Source organism: Esox lucius, chromosome 20 (assembly GCF_011004845.1).
Source record: "Esox lucius isolate fEsoLuc1 chromosome 20, fEsoLuc1.pri, whole genome shotgun sequence".
NCBI classification, from domain to species: Eukaryota; Metazoa; Chordata; class Actinopteri; order Esociformes; family Esocidae; genus Esox; species Esox lucius.
In genome coordinates, this window is record NC_047588.1 from 8907210 (window position 1) to 8929738 (window position 22529).

General features: G+C 39.7%; 1 protein-coding gene across 2 annotated transcripts; it reads left to right on the forward strand.

Annotated features, from left to right (window-relative positions):
* Positions 1–11529: 11529 nt before the first annotated feature.
* mrps15 (mitochondrial ribosomal protein S15) lies at positions 11530–22523 on the forward strand. 2 transcript variants are annotated; one of them, XM_020041193.3, is made up of 8 exons: positions 11530–11963; positions 14628–14693; positions 14778–14853; positions 15082–15130; positions 15282–15366; positions 15481–15539; positions 16036–16227; positions 22232–22523. In XM_020041193.3, the coding sequence occupies exons 1-8, from the start codon at positions 11789–11791 to the stop codon at positions 22340–22342; spliced, it is 813 nt and encodes a 270-aa protein (XP_019896752.2). In that variant the 5' UTR covers positions 11530–11788; the 3' UTR covers positions 22343–22523. The 2 variants fall into 2 exon arrangements, with proteins under 2 accessions (XP_019896752.2, XP_019896753.2); XM_020041194.3 differs by lacking the exon at positions 11530–11963 and adding an exon at positions 13571–14028.
* The last annotated feature ends 6 nt before the right edge of the window (positions 22524–22529 follow it).

Genomic DNA, 22529 nt, shown 5'->3' on the forward strand with positions numbered 1-22529 from the left:
AAAAGTATCTGTAATTCGATTACACTATTTTAGTTGGCAACGTAACTGATTACATTTACAGTTTTTTTGTAATCATACTTGTAATCCGTTACTCCGCAACTCTGGACAAGACCAAATTTTCCACCTGCTGGCTCGGGGATTCATTCAATTTAGCAGTCTTGTGGTTACTGTTAAGATCTAAACGTGTATGTTGACTGTTAAACGGAGGGTCCTTCAAAAAAAGAATAGGCCTAGGCTTTATGTCCAGGGAAAAATAAAAGGATATTGTTAACACAAGTCCCCCAGGCTATACTTTATTAATATTATTGAAATATTGACAATAAAATACCTAGTATTAAGTATATAATTCCATTTAACCTTCCTAGATAATTGCTAAATAATTAAACCCTCATCTAAGATCCTCGAGGTCTGACCAATAAAAATTATAATGTCATCATAGACCCAGCATCTGACGGAACAATAACTTTGCGGTGGATAACATCTTGACAGTTCTAGATTGATTCATTTCTGAATCAGTGACGGACGACTTGACCACGTGAGTAACTTCTAATATAGTTTGTGCGGTCTTCTGTCAGTATTGTTTGGTAATAAGGTGGTGTGGTGTCCACTAGGGCCTGTCCACTAAAGCCAATGCTGATTTGTCGATATTCTTGGTCTGCATATGTACTCGATATGAAAGTCTGCGAAATCTGAAATTAAGGGAACATGAAATCCGTACATGAAATATTTTTGATAATTTATTCTGTGGATATAATATAAAGTTTCATGCTAATTATTGGTCAGGAATAGGCAACTCCAGTCTTCAACTTGGTGGCAAACCTTTTACCCAGTCCTGACTGACACACACCTGACTTTAAAATAATTATTTTATTTAACTTTTATTTACACAGGGGACTGCCAAGTGAGTCTTGTGAACAACATATACTAACAAAACACACTCATCACAGCAGTAAAATACACACAATTAATCAGAACACATACAACTACCATAGACTTCCTTCTCCAACAATTATTTGATTTGTGTAGTAGAAACCAGTCCTATTTCTAGGAGGCCTGGAGGGCATTCCAAGAATCAGGGGCATGAGAGGTAAAAGCAGTCCACCCAAGACCCTCCTGACCTCCAAAGCCAATCCACAGAGCGGGTTCGATAACTTTGATTTCCGGTCGAGTAAAGAATACATTATATATAAGCAGGAAGCATATGGCAAATAGCCTTTTGAATAAATGAAAGTGAGTGCCACTCTCTTCTTATCAACAGTGAGGTCCAACCCACGGTAAAGTACACAGTGATGAGTTATAAAATAATCTCCAGGGATAAAAGAGATTGCTGAAAGGTAGAGGCTGGCACATGCATATTAATAACATCACCATAATCTAAAACAGACATAAGTAGCTCGGACAATCTTCTTTCTACTATTAACACATAGACCTTAACAATTTCTATAAAATAACCCTATTTCTTATTTGAAATATGAGTTTTGAATGATAACCTCTTGTCAGTACAAATACCAAGGTATTTATAAGCAGAGACTTGCTCAATTTGTGACCCATCAAGGCTATTCAGAAAAGGTAATCTTAGTCAGAGCAATATGATCTAGTAAACAGCATATCATTAGTTTTGCTTGCATATAGGATTAGTTCATGTTCCCAAAGTGACTTTTGCATTGCCTGGAAATCAGACTGCAAGTGTGAGAAAGCAGAAGTTAGAGTAAGTTCAGCAGAATATAAAACTGTATCATCCATGGAAAAACGAATATTACAATGCTCCACGTTACTTCTAACATCATTTACATATGGTGTAAAAAGTAAGTTTGAGAATCAAGCTGCAGGACCCCTTTTTGTACTTGAAGAAATTGTCACTAAGATTGTCCTTAAACAATAAACACTTCACTTCCCAGGCCTAATAAAGGACCATTTATGCAACAGAAAAGAATGATCTAATGCATCAGATGACTTTGATAGATTAATAAACAAGCAAGATATTTTGGAATCTGTGGCATTAACTAGGTCATTTACCACTAAAGTGAATAGTGCTGTGTCAAAAAAGTGCAAGGTTGTGCATCTACCAGAGACTCAATAACTTAAGATGGATATTGGAACTTTGAAAAGGACGATCATTATAAATATTGCTACTATCTCCACCTTAAGGCAATGGCAGTACATAAACTGCCTTCCACATATTAGGAATGATCATTATTTACAACTGTCACCACAACTGACATCCTCCTCTACCACTGGGAAAGTAGGTTTAGAGGCCTTTTCAAATCAATATCCTGCAGCAATGAAATGATAATTGAATGCATCAACCATACCTTTTGTGTTTGTAATATCCCCATTGACCAGGTTTATTCATTCTGGCAGGGAAGAGGAGTTACCTATCTCTCAGATACTGCATTTACATAGAAGTCAGATTTAGCCTTTCTGATTAGCTTGACACAGATTTATCACACTTCTGTAGGATTGCCAGTCCTGAAAAGTATTGGTTTTTCTGGCCTTAGCTCAGGCAGCATCTCTGCTATGAATCAGCTAGCTCAGTTGTTAACCAGGTGTTGGTTCCATTCCAAAACCCACGTTTTTTAAACAGGGCATGCTTATTTGCTAGGGTTTTGAAAACAGTTGATAAATAATTTAAAACTAGTTCAGGATCAGAGATATCTGAGATGCAACCTACATTTCAGCAGTAAAGATAATAAAAACATATTGCTCAGTAATATGTTTAAAAGTCCTTGTGATGATAAAACAAGGCTTCTGTTTATGCATCTTAACATTTCTAATACACACAATTGGTGAATTAGTTAAAAAATGTAAATAAAACACTACTAAATGTATACATCTTAGGTGCGTTTGTTAAAATTACATAAATCAATGTTTACTTTCTGGATCCTTGTGGATGTGTTAGATTTAGTTGGATTAGGTTTATATCATTACACACATATTTAAAATTAGCAAAAAAATCTGAATTCCAATCCCAGTTCAGGTCCCCAATAATTAACACTTCTGTTTGAGTAAAATTTGACAAGCAGTGTGTCAATTCTTTAAAGGGATAGTGACAGTCCCCTTACACCCAGTTGGCCCTTCAGGCACATAAAGTCCTTTTTTAAAACAATCCATTATTCAGCTCTGTCTCAGTCAGTAATTAGCGTTATTAGCATCGTACAAATTCATGAATAAAAACCATACCGGCCTGGAACATCACTTGGAAAAATATGATTTTTGGACCAACTGTCCCTTTAAGAGCACAAGGAACAGCAGAGGGCGGCCTGTAGACTACAACAATGGTTGCTCATCAGTCCCCCTCAGATTTGGGTAGTCCATCATTGATATAGATGATGAATGAACTAATTGACTTTTCTTTTGTCTTTTATATTTCTACACTCCGATTCTGGAGCACCTCCTTCTACCCAACAAGGTGAGGAACTTGCTACATACTATATCTCACTCTGAACACTGACCCATTGCGTATATAGCTCCCAAAGTTCACCCTTTTGCATGGTAGGGTCTCTGGACTCTTTGTCTTTTTCTTGGCCAGAAGCCTCAGGCACTCCCACCAGGGTAAGACCAGAGGGGTTAAATAAGAGCCATTGCTTCATAAGTCAGATTCCAAAATCTATTACTTTAGCTATGTTGATTTTTGCAGCATCATCCCAACCATCCCAACAGAACACAATTTTCAGAGAAAATGAGGGCAGACACATCATCAGGCTTTGGACTTCTAGGACTGCACTTCAGTCTCCTGCTCACGGTTACACTGGTTCAGTTCCTCTGGACAACTCCGTACTCCAGGAACATCTAAACTAAGACACCTGAACCTGACTCAACTGGAACCCCTGAACTCCAGAATCCTGTTCAAAGTTAAATGTGTAGCTTCCCTTCTTTCCATCAGACACATAGTATGAAGCGCATTTGGTATATTAATTAGGTATATTAAATGTGCTTAACATTTCCGGATGCATCTCTAAGTCATCTCTGTCATCGTATCACAGAGGAATTCTTCCCTGTGAACTGAAACAGTGACAGGCTTTGAATGATGGTGAATTTAGACTGCTGTAAATGGCCAGAACCAATGGGATTGTAAACATTCCCAGACCAATGGGATGGTGTGTATAGACTCCTAAGACCAATGGGATGGTGAGTATGGACTATTAGGACCAATGGGATGGTGTGCATGGACTATTAGGACCAATGGAATAGTGTGTATGGACTATTAGGATCAATGGGATGGTGAGTATGGAATCCCCATCCTATTGGATTCCGGTTTTGACATCCTGTTTCAGCGAGCAATATGGTAAGAACCTGAACAGCATCAGATGTGCTTCGAAAGACACAATTTACCAAAAGAATGGTCAATTTACACAAGATAAAGACCTGCTGAGACTGAAAAGATTTGACGGACGTAGTCAATGGACAACAACCCCAGATGAGGCTTTAGACGCATCCAAACCTTTTAGAACTGTAGAGCTGACCACATCAGTGCTGACCACATTAGGCTTACCAGAGCTGACCACATTAGGGCTGTCCTGAGCTGACCGGACCTGGGCTGACCACATCAGAACTGATCACATAAGAGCTGACCGGACCAGGGCTGACCACATCAGAGCTGACTGGACTTGAGCTAAATGCACCAGAGCTGACCACATCAAAGTTGACCACATCAGAGCTGACCACATCAGAGCTGAACACACAAGGGCTGACCAAATCAGAGCTGACCACATCAGAGCTGACTGGACCTGAGCTGACCACATTAGAGCTGAGCACACCAGAGCTGACTGCATCAGAGCTGACCGCAGCAGAGCTGACCGGACTTAAGCAGACCACATCAGAGCTGACCACATCACGGCTGACCACATCATGGCAGACCAGACCTGAGCTGAAAACATCAGAGCTGACCACAACATGGCTGACCACATCAGAGCTGAGCACATTACAGCTGACTACATTATGGATGACCACATCAGAGCTGACCACATCACGGCTGACCACATCAGAGCTGACTACATTATGGATGACCACATCACGGCTGACCACATCACGGCTGACCACATCAGAGGTGACCGGACCAGAGCTGACCACATCACGGCTGACCACATCAGAAGTGACCGGACCAGAGCTGACAACATCTTGATATGCCACACCTGTGAGGTGGATGGATTATCACGGCAAAGGAGAACTGCTCACTAACACAGATTTAGACAGATTTGTGAACAATATTTGAGAGAAAGAGGTCTTTTGTGTACATAGAGAAAATCTTAGATCTTTGAGTTCAGCTCATGAGGGCAATGTGGGCAAAAACAAAAGTGTTGCATTTATAATTTTGTTCAATGTATATGCCCACTTTGAATTTGATGCCAGCAACATATTTCAAAAAAGTTAGGATAGAGGCAACAAAAGACTGGAAAAGTTGCTTAACATGGTGGAATATCACAAAAATGTAATTAGATGTCACATCATTGTAAAGCCCAGGATGTCCTCTTAAAGGAACAGCTGGAATTACTATGGTGTCATGAATGGACTTGAAGAAAATATAATAAAATCTAAATGTCCTCTACAGAAGACAAAAATGAATGGCCGGGTCTTCCATGCATTATTGGTGTGGTAAAAGTATCTTTGATTGAATTGAATAGGCAAATATTTTACACAGACCACGGACATATCAGTTAGAAATGTCAGAGCCGAGAACTGAAGATGCAGCTAACATCTTGGGTTGCCATATGACTAGGAAAGAATCCATTTGCCTCTAATCTTATTTTGGAAAAAATAGATGGATATAATAATGTTTTTTTTTATATAAAATATTTACCTCAACATTGTCGGATATGGTTAACAGCCCCATCTGCCGAGAGTGGGGGTATTTCAGAAAGTAGGCTTAGTGAAAACCTAAAGTTAGTTGACTCAAAGTTGATGGAAACTCTGGGTATACGGTTTCAAAGAGCCAGTTCAGCATTTCTCTGAGTCAGTTACTACGGCAACACACTCAGTGAAGCTAACTTGCTCGCTAGCAGGTTTTATCCAAATAACCATGAGTTTGTCCTACTCTTTAACTGAAACCTGCCATCTGAATGTGTCAGCCAGGGCATGTCCTTTTCTCCAAGAGCCAGTAGAAGCACAAATCTCAGTCGGGAGAGAGTGATCAGACCCCATTTGGATGTTTTATCATTCTCTAATGATTATCTGTTTGAGAATTCGTTTTTCTGCATAATCGATCATTCATCTGAACAATATTCTCATGCCTCAAATCGTTCCTATGATACATCATGGACATGCTCTCAGTTCGAAAACAAATTCTTTGCAGTTGCAGTTTTCTGTATAACATTGGTGACGCTGAGCATATGTCCAAGGCAACTGTCTCTGAGATTGTGACTCTTGCACTGAAATGTTTTCTGTACACTTTTGTCATGTTCCCAAGTCACAGACCCACAAGACTCATCATAATTCCACAGAATTGCAGGTATCAGTCTAAGCAGTAATTCATTATTTAGTATGAAGCTTTGTGACTTGAACCATTAATCAGTTAATATTTTAAGGTTTCCAAGGGTGATTGGCTGCATAGATGGCACTCATACTGCAATCACAGCTACTTCAGTAAATGAAGATTTAGTGAATAGGAAGTCTTTCCACAGGAATAATGTGCAAATAGGCAAACAAATAATTTTTTTTGGTTGAGATTTGTACTTATTTTTTCTTCGAAATGTTCAATTACTACTGAAATATATGTTGAATGTTGCCAATGAAAGGTGTTTAATTAGGTAGGGGGGGATAAACAGCATCACAATTGCTTGTACGGATATTATACTTTTCCTATTTGAAGTATATATTTTTATTTAATCTTCATTTGCTGCCAAGTACGTTTTGTCTGTTGGGTTGCACCTGCATAAATAGATGACCTCACTTGGTCCAGGCAAGCAAACTTGGCAGTGAAAACTGCCCAAAAGCAACTGTACTTCCTGAGGAGACTCAAGAAGTTTGGAATGTCTGTAAAAACTCTCACCAACTTCTACAGGTGCACCATTGAGAGCATCCTCTCAGGCTGCATAACTGCCTGATACGGCAGCCGCTCTGATCGCAAGTCCCTCCAGAGGGTGGTGAGGTCTGCGGAGCGCGTCATCAACTGCCATCTCCCCTCCATACAAGGTATCTACCATACAAAATGCCATAGGAAAGCACAGGACCATCATGAAAGACTACAGCCACCAAGGCTATGATCTATTCACACTGCTGCTGCCATCCTTGCAACTTTGGATCTCTACACAGAGAGATGTAGGAAGAGGAGCAAACGGATCATCACAGATCCCAGTCACCCATGCCACAGACTGTTTAACAAGCTGCCGTCGGGCAGAAGGTACAGGAGTATTCAGTCCAAAACAAACAGGCTACGGAACAGCTTCTTTCCACAGGCTGTAAGGCTGCTCAACTCGGGAACCCTCTTCCCTTCCATTCATAGTCTATGCACACATGTCACTTTATATCATGCACATCTGCCAGTTATATAATGCACGCCTGTCACTTTTTCCATTGCATTACAGTTGTAAAGTTATTATTCTTATTGATTTGTGTTTTTGTATAATATTATTACTGATTGATTGTGTTTCTCTTGTATTTTAAAATTATGACTACTGTTCCTTTTAACTTTATCTGCACTGTCGGGAGTAGGAAAACCAAGCATGTCATTGCCATACTTGTTATTGCAAATGAAAAAAAAAAACGTTTGAATACGTTGAATCCTATAAATGTTTCATGAGTTGTATACTCGAGATGTGATATTCCTTTTTTTTCAACTAACACTCACGCATTGTCGCGGTCAGCAATTTTCTGCCACGATAGCTCACGTTCATTTGGAGCTGCATTGCTTTTTTTCTTGAACATGTACTGCTATTCTGCATGTATATTGATTAATATATCTATCTCCACTGGGGAGAAGTAAAGGGTCCGAGATCTTTTTCTCCTGTTGCCATGATGTATCACGTTATCTGCGTTCCATTGATGAGGGCTTTTTTTTATCTCCTGCACTTTAGCTTTACTCAGAGTTAACTTTCTGAAACCAACAACTCTGAGTTTGACAGCTCAGAGTCAGTCAACCCAGATTTGTGGTTTCAACTCAGAGTATGTTAACCCTGCTTTCTGAAATACCACCAGTATGCCGCTGTATAGAACATTTTTGTGTTAGTAAACAGTGATGACGTATTTTGGTCGGGGGCGAACTGGTAGCATGCAGAAAATGGAGAAAATGACCGCCGTAACCAGTAGCGTTATTCTGGCAACACTAGAGAATCTGTAGTAACAATAATACTTCCGGTTTTCCGATTTTGCCTTCAAAATAAAAGTCGGCGGCAAAACGCGATATTAATAATATTAAATTAATCTATTTTGCCACTGTGCTTAGTGCATATTGTAAACATGTTTTGTAGGAAATGTTCAGGAGACTATAGAGTGAGTGTGTGCAAACATTTTTAAGGGGCACTGTATTTGCAATTGTTGCTGGCATTTTACTCCGCCCATACCAATGGCCACAATGTAACTCAATGGATATTAAATAAAAATTGACTCATACAGAAAAAAAAAATCTATACGCCGCAGTGAATGTATTGTAGGAAATGTTCAGGAGACTCTATAGAGTGATTATGTGCAGAAAAATCAAGGGGCACTGTGTAGTTGCAATTGTTGCTGGCATTTTACTCTGCCCATACCATTGGCCACAATGCTAATTACTGTATATGAAATATATATTGCCCTATAAAAAAAAAACGATTCTATACGACGCAGTGAATGTATTCTATGAAATGTTCAGGCGCATGGATAGAGTAATTATATGCAAAGAAATCCAAGGGCACTGTGTATTTGCAATTGTTGCTGGGATTTTACTCTGCCCATACAAGCTCTTCCATGTACATTGTTATAAGATTAGTCTGCAATAATGTGATCATACAATATGTGCATGTCAATATGTGCATGTCTCAAAATTTTTGTTTTATTTCAGGTGCTGATATTCTGACCCTAATCATACATAAGACATCCGCTCTGTTGCCTTCTGGCAGGAGGTACTGGACCACCGGGGCTCTGAGACAATGGCCCTCATTTATCAAAAGTGCGTACACCAAATTTCCAGCGTACACCTAGCGTACACCCAAAACCACGGTGACTTTGAGATTTATCAATATGGACGTTGGCGTACGGCACTCTCAAATCCTACGCCAGCTCAGGAGGTGGTGTACGCACGTTTTGAGTTAGTGCGGAAATGCGCATGTTGAGTTATATGTTCTCATCATTTATGGTATATTATGTTGTTTAATTATGATACTGACTGTTGTATACCCAAAATTGTGCAAGAGTTAATTGTGCGCATGTGTGAAGAGACGGGACTTTTATTTTGACCTGTCTCAAGTAAAAAATGTGTAGCCGTATACTCAGCCCCTGCTGCAGTTCCCTCGTGCACTGATGTTATGCCAGTGCAGAGATGTAAACTGAAAATAAAACAGTATTAATAGTTATATTTGGAGTGATCTTTGGTGGATGGATGACAACAACATATTGCACATGGACATGACGGAGAGAAATGAAACCTTAATAGCGCAGAAAAGAAAATCCTAACGCACTGACAAACTAAAAGATGTGATATATTATGACCTACTGTAAAAAACAACAACATAATTACAAACTTCAGTGTTTATTTTTGTGCAACATGGACTTCAAGGTTTCATTTGTGTGACTTTACCAAAGGATTTGACTTATATGTATTCCTTCAGATGCGAGCCTGTGCGCTTTACATGACGTTTCAGGGTTAGGCCCGGCAGTTGCGCATGGACTGGGTTCAGTAATAAAAGGCTTTGAATTACCAAAATATAATTCAGACTGACAAAATAATAAAAATGACATTCTTCTTCTTTTAGACAATAATAGAAATAATAATAATAACGTCATTCTTCTTCTAAATAACAATAAACGTCATTGATGAATATCATAAAATAATAAGACGAATATTACAAATTGTCATGCAGTTATTAATGTGAATGAATGGTACTCCACATCACATCATGATCTTTTATTCCGCTTTTTAAACTGCCAAATGAAACAATTTTATTTCTTTCTACCTCCCTGGTGATCGTCTCAATCTCCACGTCAGAGAAGTTTCTCTTTTTTGCCGTCTTCCGTGTATCCATGGCGTAAAATGAGGGCGTGGGGGAAGCGGAGACTTGAATATATAGGGGCGTGTTATTCTAATGACGATCGTTTTCAGCCGCGGCATTTATCAAGGGAAGGTATTGCGTACACCTGGATTTTAAAGGTACGCACAGTTTCATAAATCAGGCGATGAGAGGAGTGTAAGCAAAATCTTACGCCAACATATACGCCCGTTTCTACGCAATAATGATAAATGAGGGCCATTGTCTGTACCCAAGCAAGAAGATTATAGTGTTATTTTCTCTCCAGTCCACAAACCGTACTAAATACTCATACAATACAAGCCTTCCTACTTCTCAATTGAAACATGTATCTTTCACTATAAGGACAAATACATCTTATTTTATATATAATATAATCACTCTATACAGTCTCCTGAACATTTCTTACAATACATTCACTGCGGCATATAGAATAATATTTTCTGTATAGCACAATATGTATTTCATTTCCATTGAGTTACATAGTACCCCTTGATTTTTTTGCATAGTCACTCTATACCGTCTCCTGAACATCCTACAATACATTTACTGTGGTGTATAGAATATTTTTTTCTATATAGGGCAATGTGTACATGTACAGTCTATTATAGTGTTTTGCATTGGGGGTTAAAGAGGATGTGGAAAATGTTACTGTATATTCATCTAATTCTTGCATAAATATTGAGTGGTGTAAGCTAAACTAAGTATCACCTATTTGTTTTGTTTGCATGCTAAATCTGCTTACACGCTAGCTAAGGTTGCTAACGTTGGTCCATGGCGTTTACCAATGTGAAGTAGCCCAATGAGAATGCCAGATTTGTGGTTGCTGCTGTTACTAATTTGTCATTATTATTATAACTACATAATTGATTTTGCCTGTGTGTGATGAACAGTGGACAAAACCTTGCCTGATATGAAATTAGCACTGCACGAGCATTCCGGATGATTTCATCTGTCCAGTCAGTCTGTTTAATGGCATGCAACCATAAACGTCTGCAATTTGCTTTAAAGCCAGAGTGGCTTCGACAACGGTATTCTATAAAAATGAAGGCTTGCATTCCTATTCTGACATCCAACGGCACAAAAAATGTTCCCATTAGTCCGAGGATTTGCCCGTTTCCCTACACTTGTTCCGGAGTTTTCTGCCACCACCAAACTTCAGTGACGTAACCGTGATGTCCACTCCAAATGGGTCTTTTGAACGGCATAATAAAGTGCAACTTTCAAATTAATAGCAGATGCAAAGTTTGCGTTTGGTAGAGTCTGCAGACTTTCCCCATTATTTAATGTATCTTATATCTCCACCGACTTCCTCGTAGATTTCCGTCTAGTAGTTTAGGCTCCCTAGTACTGCTTATAGTAGATCGACTTTCGGATGCAGGACTTAATCTAACCTAACGTGGCGAGCTACAACAAATTCTTGGACACATTAAATTAAATAACGTAACATTTTACGTGGTTGGATAATTAACTTGATCGATTATTCAGTAATCTTGTTTTATTTCCCGAATCCGTCAAAACTATATTTGATTATTTATGTCTGTTCAAAATGGCGATTCTCTTGTAGGGGTCGACGAATGCTGTTTACTCGTCACGTTTTGATCTGTGAAACCTGATTTATATAAATATTAGCCATGTTGGCAAACATTAGTTTAAGAACCACTCATAAATGGGCATCTGCTATTTTAGGGGAACATGGTTTTTTGTCGAGGCTGAAAGGACACTGTGCTGCTCTTCCATTAAAACACCGGGAATACAACTCTGGTATCACACGGCCTTTACACAGCAGCAATGAGGCTGGATTGTCAGGTATTTGCATCTAATGTCTAAATCTAATACTACTTTACGAAGTATTAGGGTATGACAAGACCACGTTTATTCTCTAATTGCGGAATTCGATTGGGAATCGAATTATAATTGCAATAAGGCATCGCGGATGTTCTTTGTATTTGGCCATATAGCTTACTACGACTGGCTATTTGTGTCCAGGGACACATGCATTATGCCTAAGAACAGCTCTTGATAAATTGGCCATATACCACAGTGGTTCCCAACTACGGTCCTCAAGTACCACCAAAAGTACACATATTCATTGTAGCCCCAGCCAAGCACAGCTGATTCAACTTGTCAACTAATTATCAGGCTCTCACTGAGTTGAATTGGGTGTGCTTGTCCAGGGCTACAACAAAAATGTGTGCTGTTGGGGGTACTGATATACCACACCTGGGAAAATTCATCTAGGTCCCTTCCTTTTGTTCTGTCATCCAATGAGTAACATTTTTAATTTGGTTTGCCAGAAGAGGGCAGTGCGGGAATTATTTGAACTACAGCAATTACACAGCGAGTTGTGAGTGTATTTTGAAACTGACACATTTTTATTTGTTTTGGCTCTAGTCTATACAGCGCTTTATTAATAAGGCACAATGGTATATGGCCAATATATTGCGGCTATTAGCTATGATCCATCATGGAGTGGCTGGATACACCTCTTAGCTCTGGTATATTGGTAATACACCACAAACCCCTGAGATCATTACTATTATTTATCCCCACTGCAGTTAGAATAGTAAAAAAGGATGTCATACCACAGAATACATATACCTCATATACCTTGGCTTTCTGCCTATCAACATTCAGGATTCAAACCATCTGGTTTATATTTGAAAACTGGGTGGTTCAAATCCTGAATTCTTATTAGCTGGAAGCAACCATATAGAAGAGTATGCTTCCAGTTTTTTGTGTGTGCTATGGACACAATACTGATGATGATATTGTCAGTCTGAAAAAAAAGATAAGGATGCCAACTGTTAAACTTTTGATGTGTCAATGGAACATGGGCCTTGTAATGTCTGGTGAAAACCTATCTGTCTTCCACAGTAAGAACCAACGCTCAGGCATGGGGGTGCTAGTGTCATGGTTTGGATATTTTTTGCTGTATCTGGACCTTCAATTAACCATTAGTTCTACTCAGAAACTTCTACAGGAGAATGTGCTGAAGTGGGGAAATGCAGAATGTTTGGGGAACAAGTAATACAGAGTTTTGTAATAACCTAGAGCCAGAAGTTGTGGCAGAACCTGAAACGAAACAAATCAAACCCACAAATGTCACTGAGGTAGAGCAGTTCTGCTAAAATAAACATTATATCTTCTCATTTAACCATTTTGTTAAAGAGTATGTCTTTAACTTCATGAAACGTTTTCAGTGTAATGAAAGTAGCCTATCCATGACAAGAACAGACACATTTGTACTGCTCAGACAAGATAAGAAAATATAAGGTCCTTGAATCCAAAGAGTAAAAAAAGGACATTCTCAAACTTGAATCAGGTGTTAACAATTTAAGTTGCAAGGATTACTTGCCTTCACAGACCACGAAGAGAAAATTAACTGCGTATCGCCTACTGATGCCTCTTTTTTGTAGACTAGCTCAACACATTCTACGCTTGCTTCAAAGCTGACAACTCTGAGCCACCCGGAAGAGCTCTTGCTGCTCCGTTCAACCAGGTGTTCTTTCTCTCCAAGGCTGACGTCAGTCTCATCACTCCTGACCCATCCCCAGTTGTGTCCATAATTGTGTGCGCTGTCTCTACCCACATCTTCAACCTGTCCTGGGTTGTAGTCTCACCTCAGAACGCTCTCATATCAGTGGCAGTCTGCCAGGATTTTTGGATCAACTCTAATATGCGTACAGCCATAACAGATTGAAGGAGGCTGCAATTTCCATTTATTTTTTGTCTGAGAAGGAACAACTATGTGAGAATGCTGTTTATTGACTATAACACTGCTGTTCCTTTAACTCCTCACCAAACTAAGAGCACTTGGTCTGGATGCCACCCTGTGCAACAAGTTTGGATTTTGGAAGGCGGACCCCAGGCTGTAAGGATTGGCAATAACCCCTCCTCTCTGACTCTTAACCCTGGGGCCCCCCAGCGTGTGGGATAGAGTAACACGTTTATTTCTTTATTATTGTTTCTGTCCCATGGTTTACGGTCTGATATACAATGGCTTTCGGGCAACAAGCCACCAGGGCTCAAGCCACCCAGTTAATTAATGGAAATGGGTTATGATTACTGTGTCCTTGTGAGGTATTAACTAGCTAGAAATTATTGTTACCTGTCTAGACATTTGAAATTAAAAGAATCATTTGGATCTTGATGAGAATGTAATTTTACCCAGACAAATACCTGCCGTTGTGTCATGCAACCAGTTGATCTGCTACCAAGTGGTTTTGTGAAGCGTTTGTGGGAAGCAAGAGTGGTGAGACCTTTCCTCTCAGGCCACCTGAAATGTGCCATCATTTTGCAGGGTGTGAAACTCTACGTAATCCTGTGTTTTCTTCCCATCCCGTACAATTAGGCTACATATTTTGTTGAAATTAATATTAGGACTACATGGCTACTCTCCTTCAGGGATCATTCTACTGCTCTAATAGTGAAAAGGATGCATTGTTTCATCATTTCCTTGCTTCTCACCAGGTACTGGGTGTTTTGCCATTCAGCCTGTGAGAAACTATGCCCGTGCCTTGAGAAAGAAGAAGCCAGGTATGCTATGAGAGGAGATCGAGGACATCTATCTGACCTATGACTAGGTGGATGTTTAATAAATTACTGTTTTTTTCCCACCAGTGATGGAAAGTCAACTGAGTGATCTTCCTCCGACAATGCTGAAGATGGAATATGCTGCTGTTCCACTCGCTCAAACGTATGTCACTTAATTTGTTAAGACTTGAATTGCAGCATTTCTATTTAGTATCACAAAGACATGGCTCATGTGTTTGTGTTCATCTCTCCACATCTGAAGAACTACGGCAATGTGAGGATGTTGTTCAGCATAGATATTATGTCTTTATTCTCCGGCCTAGTGTGCATTAGTGCTAAATCTCTATTATACTTCTCTTCTAATGCTTATGTGTTTTCTTTGTGTTCGCAGAGCCGATGACTTGGTCATGAGACTTCTGACACTAGAACTAGCAAGCCATGTATGTTATTTTCACCTTTCTCCTGAATTATTTTAAAGTAGTTATTTCCTTTACTCATTAGAAAACAAATGTAGTTTCATAAGGGGAAAAAAGAAATGGTGTGCCTACACTTGAAATTGCTAAATTAATTCACTATCTTGTAAACCACCAGAGCGAGAAGTTGAAATTGAAAACTGAGCAGCTGATTGCCAAAGTCCAGAGGGATGACGCTGACCACAGCTCAACAGAAGTCAGGGGTATGTTCCTGCTTTTGGGCCAATGAATGAACGAACATGCTTTTTCCTGTTATTTACCCCCCTGTCTTTTACCAATTATGTGTTCACATGGTAATTCCTTGGTTTATGTTTCAGTGGCCATTTTGACCTCCAAGATTCGAAACTACCAGGAGCACTTGCACAAACATCCTAAGGTGTGTATGGGAAAATAATAAATGCAAAGCTGTTATTTTAGGTCTCTATAATAACAGTGAAAATGAATGCATATTCTTTCAACACATTATATTTTTTCTCCCCTACCCCCTATCTGGTGTGAGGTTTGTCAACAGGATTTCCTGTCTAGTGTAGCGTATACCCACCATAAAGTTTGAGAGAGTAGTGGTGGTGCTCTTCAATGCTGGAATTTTACACACTTTCACAATATTTACACAACATTGTTTTGCAGAAATATTGCACAAAATTCCTGTATCCTTTTAGTCAAAATGTAGCAGCCAAGGTTTGGCAACAGGAATGTATACATAATTGCATCTTTTGTCAGTTTGTTTTTGACATTTTAAATTAGCTATGGTATAATTACTTACATTATTTTTAAATGAGAAAGCCACTGTTCTATTTGCCATACAAGATGTATCACTTAAACATAAAATGTTTCCCTTTGACCTGTGTTTTGATTCCTCTTTTCTGTGTCAGGACAAAGCAAACAAGCGATGGATGTTAATGGCAATTGACCGCAGAAAGAAGCTGCTCAAGCACCTGAGGGCGACACGTTATGACACTTTTGAACATGTCTGCCAGCAGCTGGGCATCACCTACACTTTCCCCCCGGAGTACTACAGACACGCCACCCGTCGCTGGGTGGCCAAGAAAGCCTTGTGCATAAAGGTAGTCAACCACAAACCATTCACTTAAGCCTACACCACTTCTCTCTTAGTCCACGAGGGTTTTATATTGAATAGGTGCAATGATATGTACACTACTGGTCAAAAGTTTTAGAACACCTAAATTTTTTTATTGATATTTGCAGAGTTTAATGTCGTAATGTACTGTTAAATTAAAGTGTAGGACAACAAGAAACCAGGCAAGCCTAGTTCAGCTGGGCCGCAATAGAGAAAGTTGATCGTGGCTGCTCTCTCGAGAATCCAACACGGGTTGCCCACGTGAAAGGCAGTGTCGTTAACCACTACATCACTGAGCTGCTCATTTGCCGGTTGTCAGTATAGCCACTTGACATTATATGATTTTGTCACTCATTAACATCGCGCCAAGTTTCAATACTTTGTTATGGTGCTTTTCCACTGCATGGTACTGGCTCGACTCAACTCGCCTTGACTGCTTTTGGGAGCTTTTCCACTGCATGGTACCAGCGCGACTCGGTCGCCTTTTTTGCTTTTCCACTGGCCAAAAGTTGGGATAGTACCTGGTACCAGATACTTTTTTTAGTACCTGCTTCCTGGAGGTTTCAACCGAGCTGAGGCAATACCAAAAGGTGACGTGAAAACACGGAAGACTTCTGATAGCACAAGACTGAATCAAAGTCTGTTAGCCATCCAGTGTCAGAGAATGTTTTTATAACGAGAACGGCGCCTCTTCGTTTGTCTGTGCCAGACGTCCATGCATTAAAATGGGTTCATGTCAGTGCCAGTGCATAGGACCAGACTCGTAATTTAAGTGATTGTATTTTCCCGAAACTCCTCTCGGTTTGGACCTACGCACTGGTGTTGAAATCAACTCTTTATCCCCATGAAACCCTCAAGACGCGCTGTTTTTGTAACCTTTTCTTCTGGGGTTTGTAACTTTTCTTCTGGGGTTTTCTATAGGCTAACTGTCATACAGTGCACTGGTCAAAGTAGTAATGTCAAGCCAAACAGAAACAGCCTACCAAGCTTTCTAACAATTTTTGCAGTCTGCAATGTATTAAGACAAAAGTTACTGCTCACTCGTGCTTCCTCTGCGTGGTATTATATCCGGCAATTACAGTGGGGCAAAAAAGTATTTAGTCAGCCACCAATTGTGCAAGTTCTCCCACTTAAAAAGATGAGAGAGGCCTGTAATTTTCATTATAGGTACACTTCAACAAAACAAATCCAGAAAATCACATTGTAGGATTTTTAATGAATTTATTGGTAACTTTTGGTGGAAAATAAGTATTTGGTCAAGAACAAAAGTTAATCTCAATACTTTATATAACCTTTGTTGGCAATGACAGAGGTCAAACGTTTTCTGTAAGTCTTCACAAGGTTTTCACACACTGTTGCTGGTATTTTGGCCCATTCCTCCATGCAGATCTCCTCTAGAGCAGTGATGTTTTGGGGCTGTCGCTGGGCAACACGGACTTTCAACTTACTCCAAAGATTTTCTATGAGGTTGAGATCTGGTTACTGGCTAGGCCACTCCAGTACCTTGAAATGCTTCTTACGAAGCCACTCCTTCGTTGCCCGGGCGGTGTGTTTGGGATCATTGTCATGCTGAAGACCCAGCCACGTTTCATCTTCACTGCCCTTGCTGATGGAAGGAGGTTTTCACTCAAAATGTCACGATACATGGCCCCATTCATTCTTTCCTTTACAGGGATCAGTCGTCCTGGTCCATTTGCAGAAAAACAGCTCCAAAGCATGATGTTTCCACCCCCATGCTTCACAGTAGGTATGGTGTTCTTTGGATGCAACTCTTCTATTTTGGTTTCATCTGACCATATGACATTCTCCCAATCCTCTTCTGGACCATCCAAATGCTCTCTAGCAAACCTCAGACGGGCCTGGACATGTACTGGCTTAAGCAGGGGGACACATCTGGCACTGCAGGATTTGAGTCCCTGGCGGGGTAGGGTGTTACTGATGGTAGCCTTTGTTACTTTGGTCCCAGCTCTCTGGTGGTCATTCACTAGGTCCCCCCGGGTGGTTCTGGGATTTTTGCTCACCGTTCTTGTGATCATTTTGACCCCACGGGGTGAGATCTTGCGTGGAGCCCCGGATCGAGGGAGATTATCTATATCTATGTCTTCCATTTTCTTATAATTGCTCCCAAAGTTGATTTCTTCACACTAAGCTGCTTACCTATTGCAGATTCAGTCTTCCCAGCCTGGTGCAGGTCTACAATTTTGTTTCTGGTGTCCTTTGACAGCTCTTTGGTCTTGGCCATAGTGACATTTGGAGTGTGATTGTTTGAGATTGTGGACAGGTGTCTTTTATACTGATAAGTTCAAACAGGTGCCATTAATACAGGTAACTAGTGGAGGACAGAGGAGCCTCTTAAAGAAGAAGTTACAGGTCTGTGAGAGCCAGAAATCTTGCTTGTTTGTAGGTGACCAAATACTTATTTTACCGAGGAACTTACCAATGAATTCATAAAAAATCCTACAATGTGATTTTCTGGATTTTTCCCCCTTAATTTTGTCTCTAATAGTTGAAGTGTACCTATGATGAAAATTACAGGCCTCTCTCCTCTTTTTAAGTGGGAGAACTTGCACAATTGCTGGCTGTCTAAATACTTTTTTGCCCCACTGTATGTATACATTGTAATTGAGATGGAGGGGTTATGAAGCTTGTTTTAAATGTGTTTGCGTTGAAATGTTAGGTGTATATGCTTAAATCTAAGAGAACATTGCAGTTACGTCATATTTTATACCACAGGGCGATCTATTCAACTTTTTCACTGTTTTTCAAACTGGGTCTGTGACCATGTAATCCCGATTTGGTTTACTTTTGCCACGTTCAAAGCGTGTCAATTTAAAATAAAATTGATGGAGTTCATTCAATTGATTTTTCTGTTCACTGCAGGGTTTACATTAGTTGGCAAATGCTGTCTTTTCGCTGGCATTGGGGGTGTACGATATCGCCATTGTTGTTCCTGTGTGTGTCGCGTTGAAGGTGGAATCATGGCAGTTTTACTATGATGTTACTATGGGCAGCTACAGGGTACTATATGCAGTGGAAACAAACCAAGGCGAGCCGTGTAGAGCCGACTCAAGCTGGTACCATGCAATGGAAAAGCGCCATTAGACACCATTAACTATTGTGTAAAACTGAGTAACGTTTCTTCAAAGTTTACCTCCACCACAAATAGTATTTATGAACTGTATGACTTTTGTCACTGGCCGATATAAAAGCTTATTAGCAAGTAAAATGTCGCTAGACGCCATTAAGCATTGTGTTAAACTGAGTAACGTTTCTTAATAAGTTTACCTCCACTACAAATTTGTCTATCCTGAACAAATCCTATTATTCACCAGAACTGTTTTATTTGAGGCTTCCTATTACGTAGCTACGTATGGTTGTAGCCAGCAAAGTTTTTGTCTTTCCTGAACCTTAGGCATAATGCATTCTTACTGTTACGGGAGGCGAACGCAGGGAGCCAGAGTTTGTAACCACTTCGCTATTTAATAAGTATCAGTCATTCAGACAGATACACTTACGCTCTTCTAGGCTGGCTCTGCTCACAAGTTTCGTCAAAAACAATTTGTTTTCTTTGACAAAATTAAAATTTTAGACTCATCAAAGTAACAACCCATTGAAGACAACAGCCAAACACACTGGTGGTATTCTATCTATAATGGAAAACAAGTATTGTTTGGAAAGTTCTTCCTAGCACTTGCAGACGTTCCTACAAAAGCTGCACACTTGTAGGTTACTTTGCTTTCACCCTTCTGCCCAGTTCATCCCCAACCGGCTCGATGGGATTTAAGTCTGCTGACAATTCTGTGATTTGAAGCCTAGCATTTTGATCTTTTCTTCTATGGCTGTTCTTCCATGGTTTGGGTCATGAGCTTGCTGTAGGATGAATTCCTGACCAGCTTGGTGTACACCAGTGGGTATTTCATGATGCTGCAAAATCCTGTGGTAGTCGTGTTGGTCAGCAAAACAGCCCCTGACCATCACACTTCCTCCTTCATGTTTGACAGTTGGACCATCCTTTTCCCTACACAATGGCATACAAAAATCTTGCGTGATGGACCAAAGATTTCAAACTTTACATCATTGGTCTATCAGACCTCCTTCCAGTCCGCAGTAGTCCACTAGCAGTGTTTCATGGCCTAGTCAAACCTCTTTTTATTATTTTGCCATCTTAGCAATGGCTTTCTTACTGCCGCTCAACCTGTCAAACCTGCAGCTCAAAGTCTTCTCTTCACAGTTGAAACAGAGACTTGATTACTTCCATCAATGCTAAGTTGTGCTTGATGCTGTTGTCCTGTGAGCTGCATATCAAGGAAGCTGTTGACTCGTATAAACTTGTCTTCTGATTCAGTTGGGGTTTTGGGTCTGCCAGACCACTTCCTGTCAGTTTCCTCCAGTTTCCAAGTGCTGTTTGATGGTTTAGGAAACTGTACTCATTGACACCTCGGCTTTCTTTACAATTTTTCTAAAGGAAACACCTACACTTTTAAGGGTAATAATGGTCTGCCTGTTTTACTTTGTTAGTTGACTTTCTCACTATTTGGATAGCAACTACTTCCTGCAGTACAATACTATCAAAATAATTCTTAAGTCAGTGTAGTAACACAGTCTGTTCCAACATTGCGTTCATACTCAGTTTGTAAGTAGTCCACAAAGGTTGGGACACCTTTTGGAATAGTTGGCATCAACTTTCATGGCTAAATTTACTTCCATTGCTGCAGAACAGCTGTAATTTGTTAACCCATTCATTTTTCCCTGACAAAGGCCTTTTATTTATTATTCAGAAATGTACATTATTTTTCAGTTTACTTTACCGCTTACCTTTATAGCATTTCAGGTTGTTTCCTGGACTTGAACTGCTTAAATACCTATAATAGAATACTGGTAGTGTACATTTCCAACCCTGTTTCCAAATAAGTTGTGACGCTGCATAAAATGTAAATAAACAGAATGCAATAGAAAATAGTACAAAGACGACAATTTTTTAATGTATCTTGGAAAATATATACCCACTTTGAATTTGATGCCAGCAACATGTTTCAAAAAAGTTGGGACAGAGGCAACGAAAGACTGGAAAAGTTGTAATGTTAAAAACTAAACCTGGTGGAATATCACACAACTAATTAAGTCAATTGGCAACTGGTCAGTATCATGATTGGGTATTAAAAGATCCTTCCAGAGAGGATGGGTCTGTCAGAAGTGAGGATGGGGAGGGTTTCACCACTCTGTGAAAGACTGTGCAGGCAAATAGTGCAACAATGTAAGAGTAACGTTTCTCAATGTAAAATTGCAAAGAGTTTGGGGATCTCATCATCTACGGTGCATAATATCATTAAAAGATTCAGAAAATCAGGAGAAATCTCTGTACGCAAGGGACAAGGCCCGAAAACCGATATTGGATGGCTGTGATCTTCGGCCCTCAGGCTGCAATGCATTAAAAACAGACACGATTCTGTAGTGGACTTCACTGCACATACTCAGGAACACTTCCAAAAAACATTGTCTGTGAACACAGTACGTTGCTGCATCCACAAATGCAAGTTAAAACTACCATGCAAAGAAGAAACCTTATATAAACAAGATCTGAAATGAAATATATGATAAGAGGTGGTGCAACACAGTGATTAATATGCGCCTGTCCCAACTTTTTTGAAACAGGTTCCTGGCATCCAATTCAAAGTGTGCATGTATTTTTCAATCTAAGCATGTGATATATGGTCTTTGTACTATTTTCAATTAAATATAGGGATGAAAGATTTGCACATCATTGCATTCTGTTTTTATTTGTATTTTACGCAGTCTTAACTTTTTGGAAATGGGGTTGTAGAAATAAATCAGCAATTTCTAGGTCTTTGCCAATATTTCTGCTGTATTGTTAATTCATAGTCTACAGCATTCCTTAATGTAAAAGTTATAGAAACTTGGATGTGCTGTTGTTATTATGGAATGGCTTTTTTCTGTTTGTTTATATTATGTGAATGTGTCCATTTTCTTAGGTCTTCAAAGAGGTCCAGAAGCAGAAATTGGAGCAAAGGAAGAAAATAATACAGACTCTCCCCACCGGACATGTGGAACTAGCTCAAACAGCATCTACGGGAACAAAATAATGGCTACAGTATTACTCAATGCATTCAGTATGTTCCGATGTTTGCTATGCTGAAACACATACAAAACATGAATAGTCATTAAATTGTTCATAGCAGACTGGCTTCATTCTTCCTGTCCCTTCTGCAAGTTGACACATAAAACCTCATTTTGTCCTGAATAAAGACTATGACGCAGATGTGGTTTTGT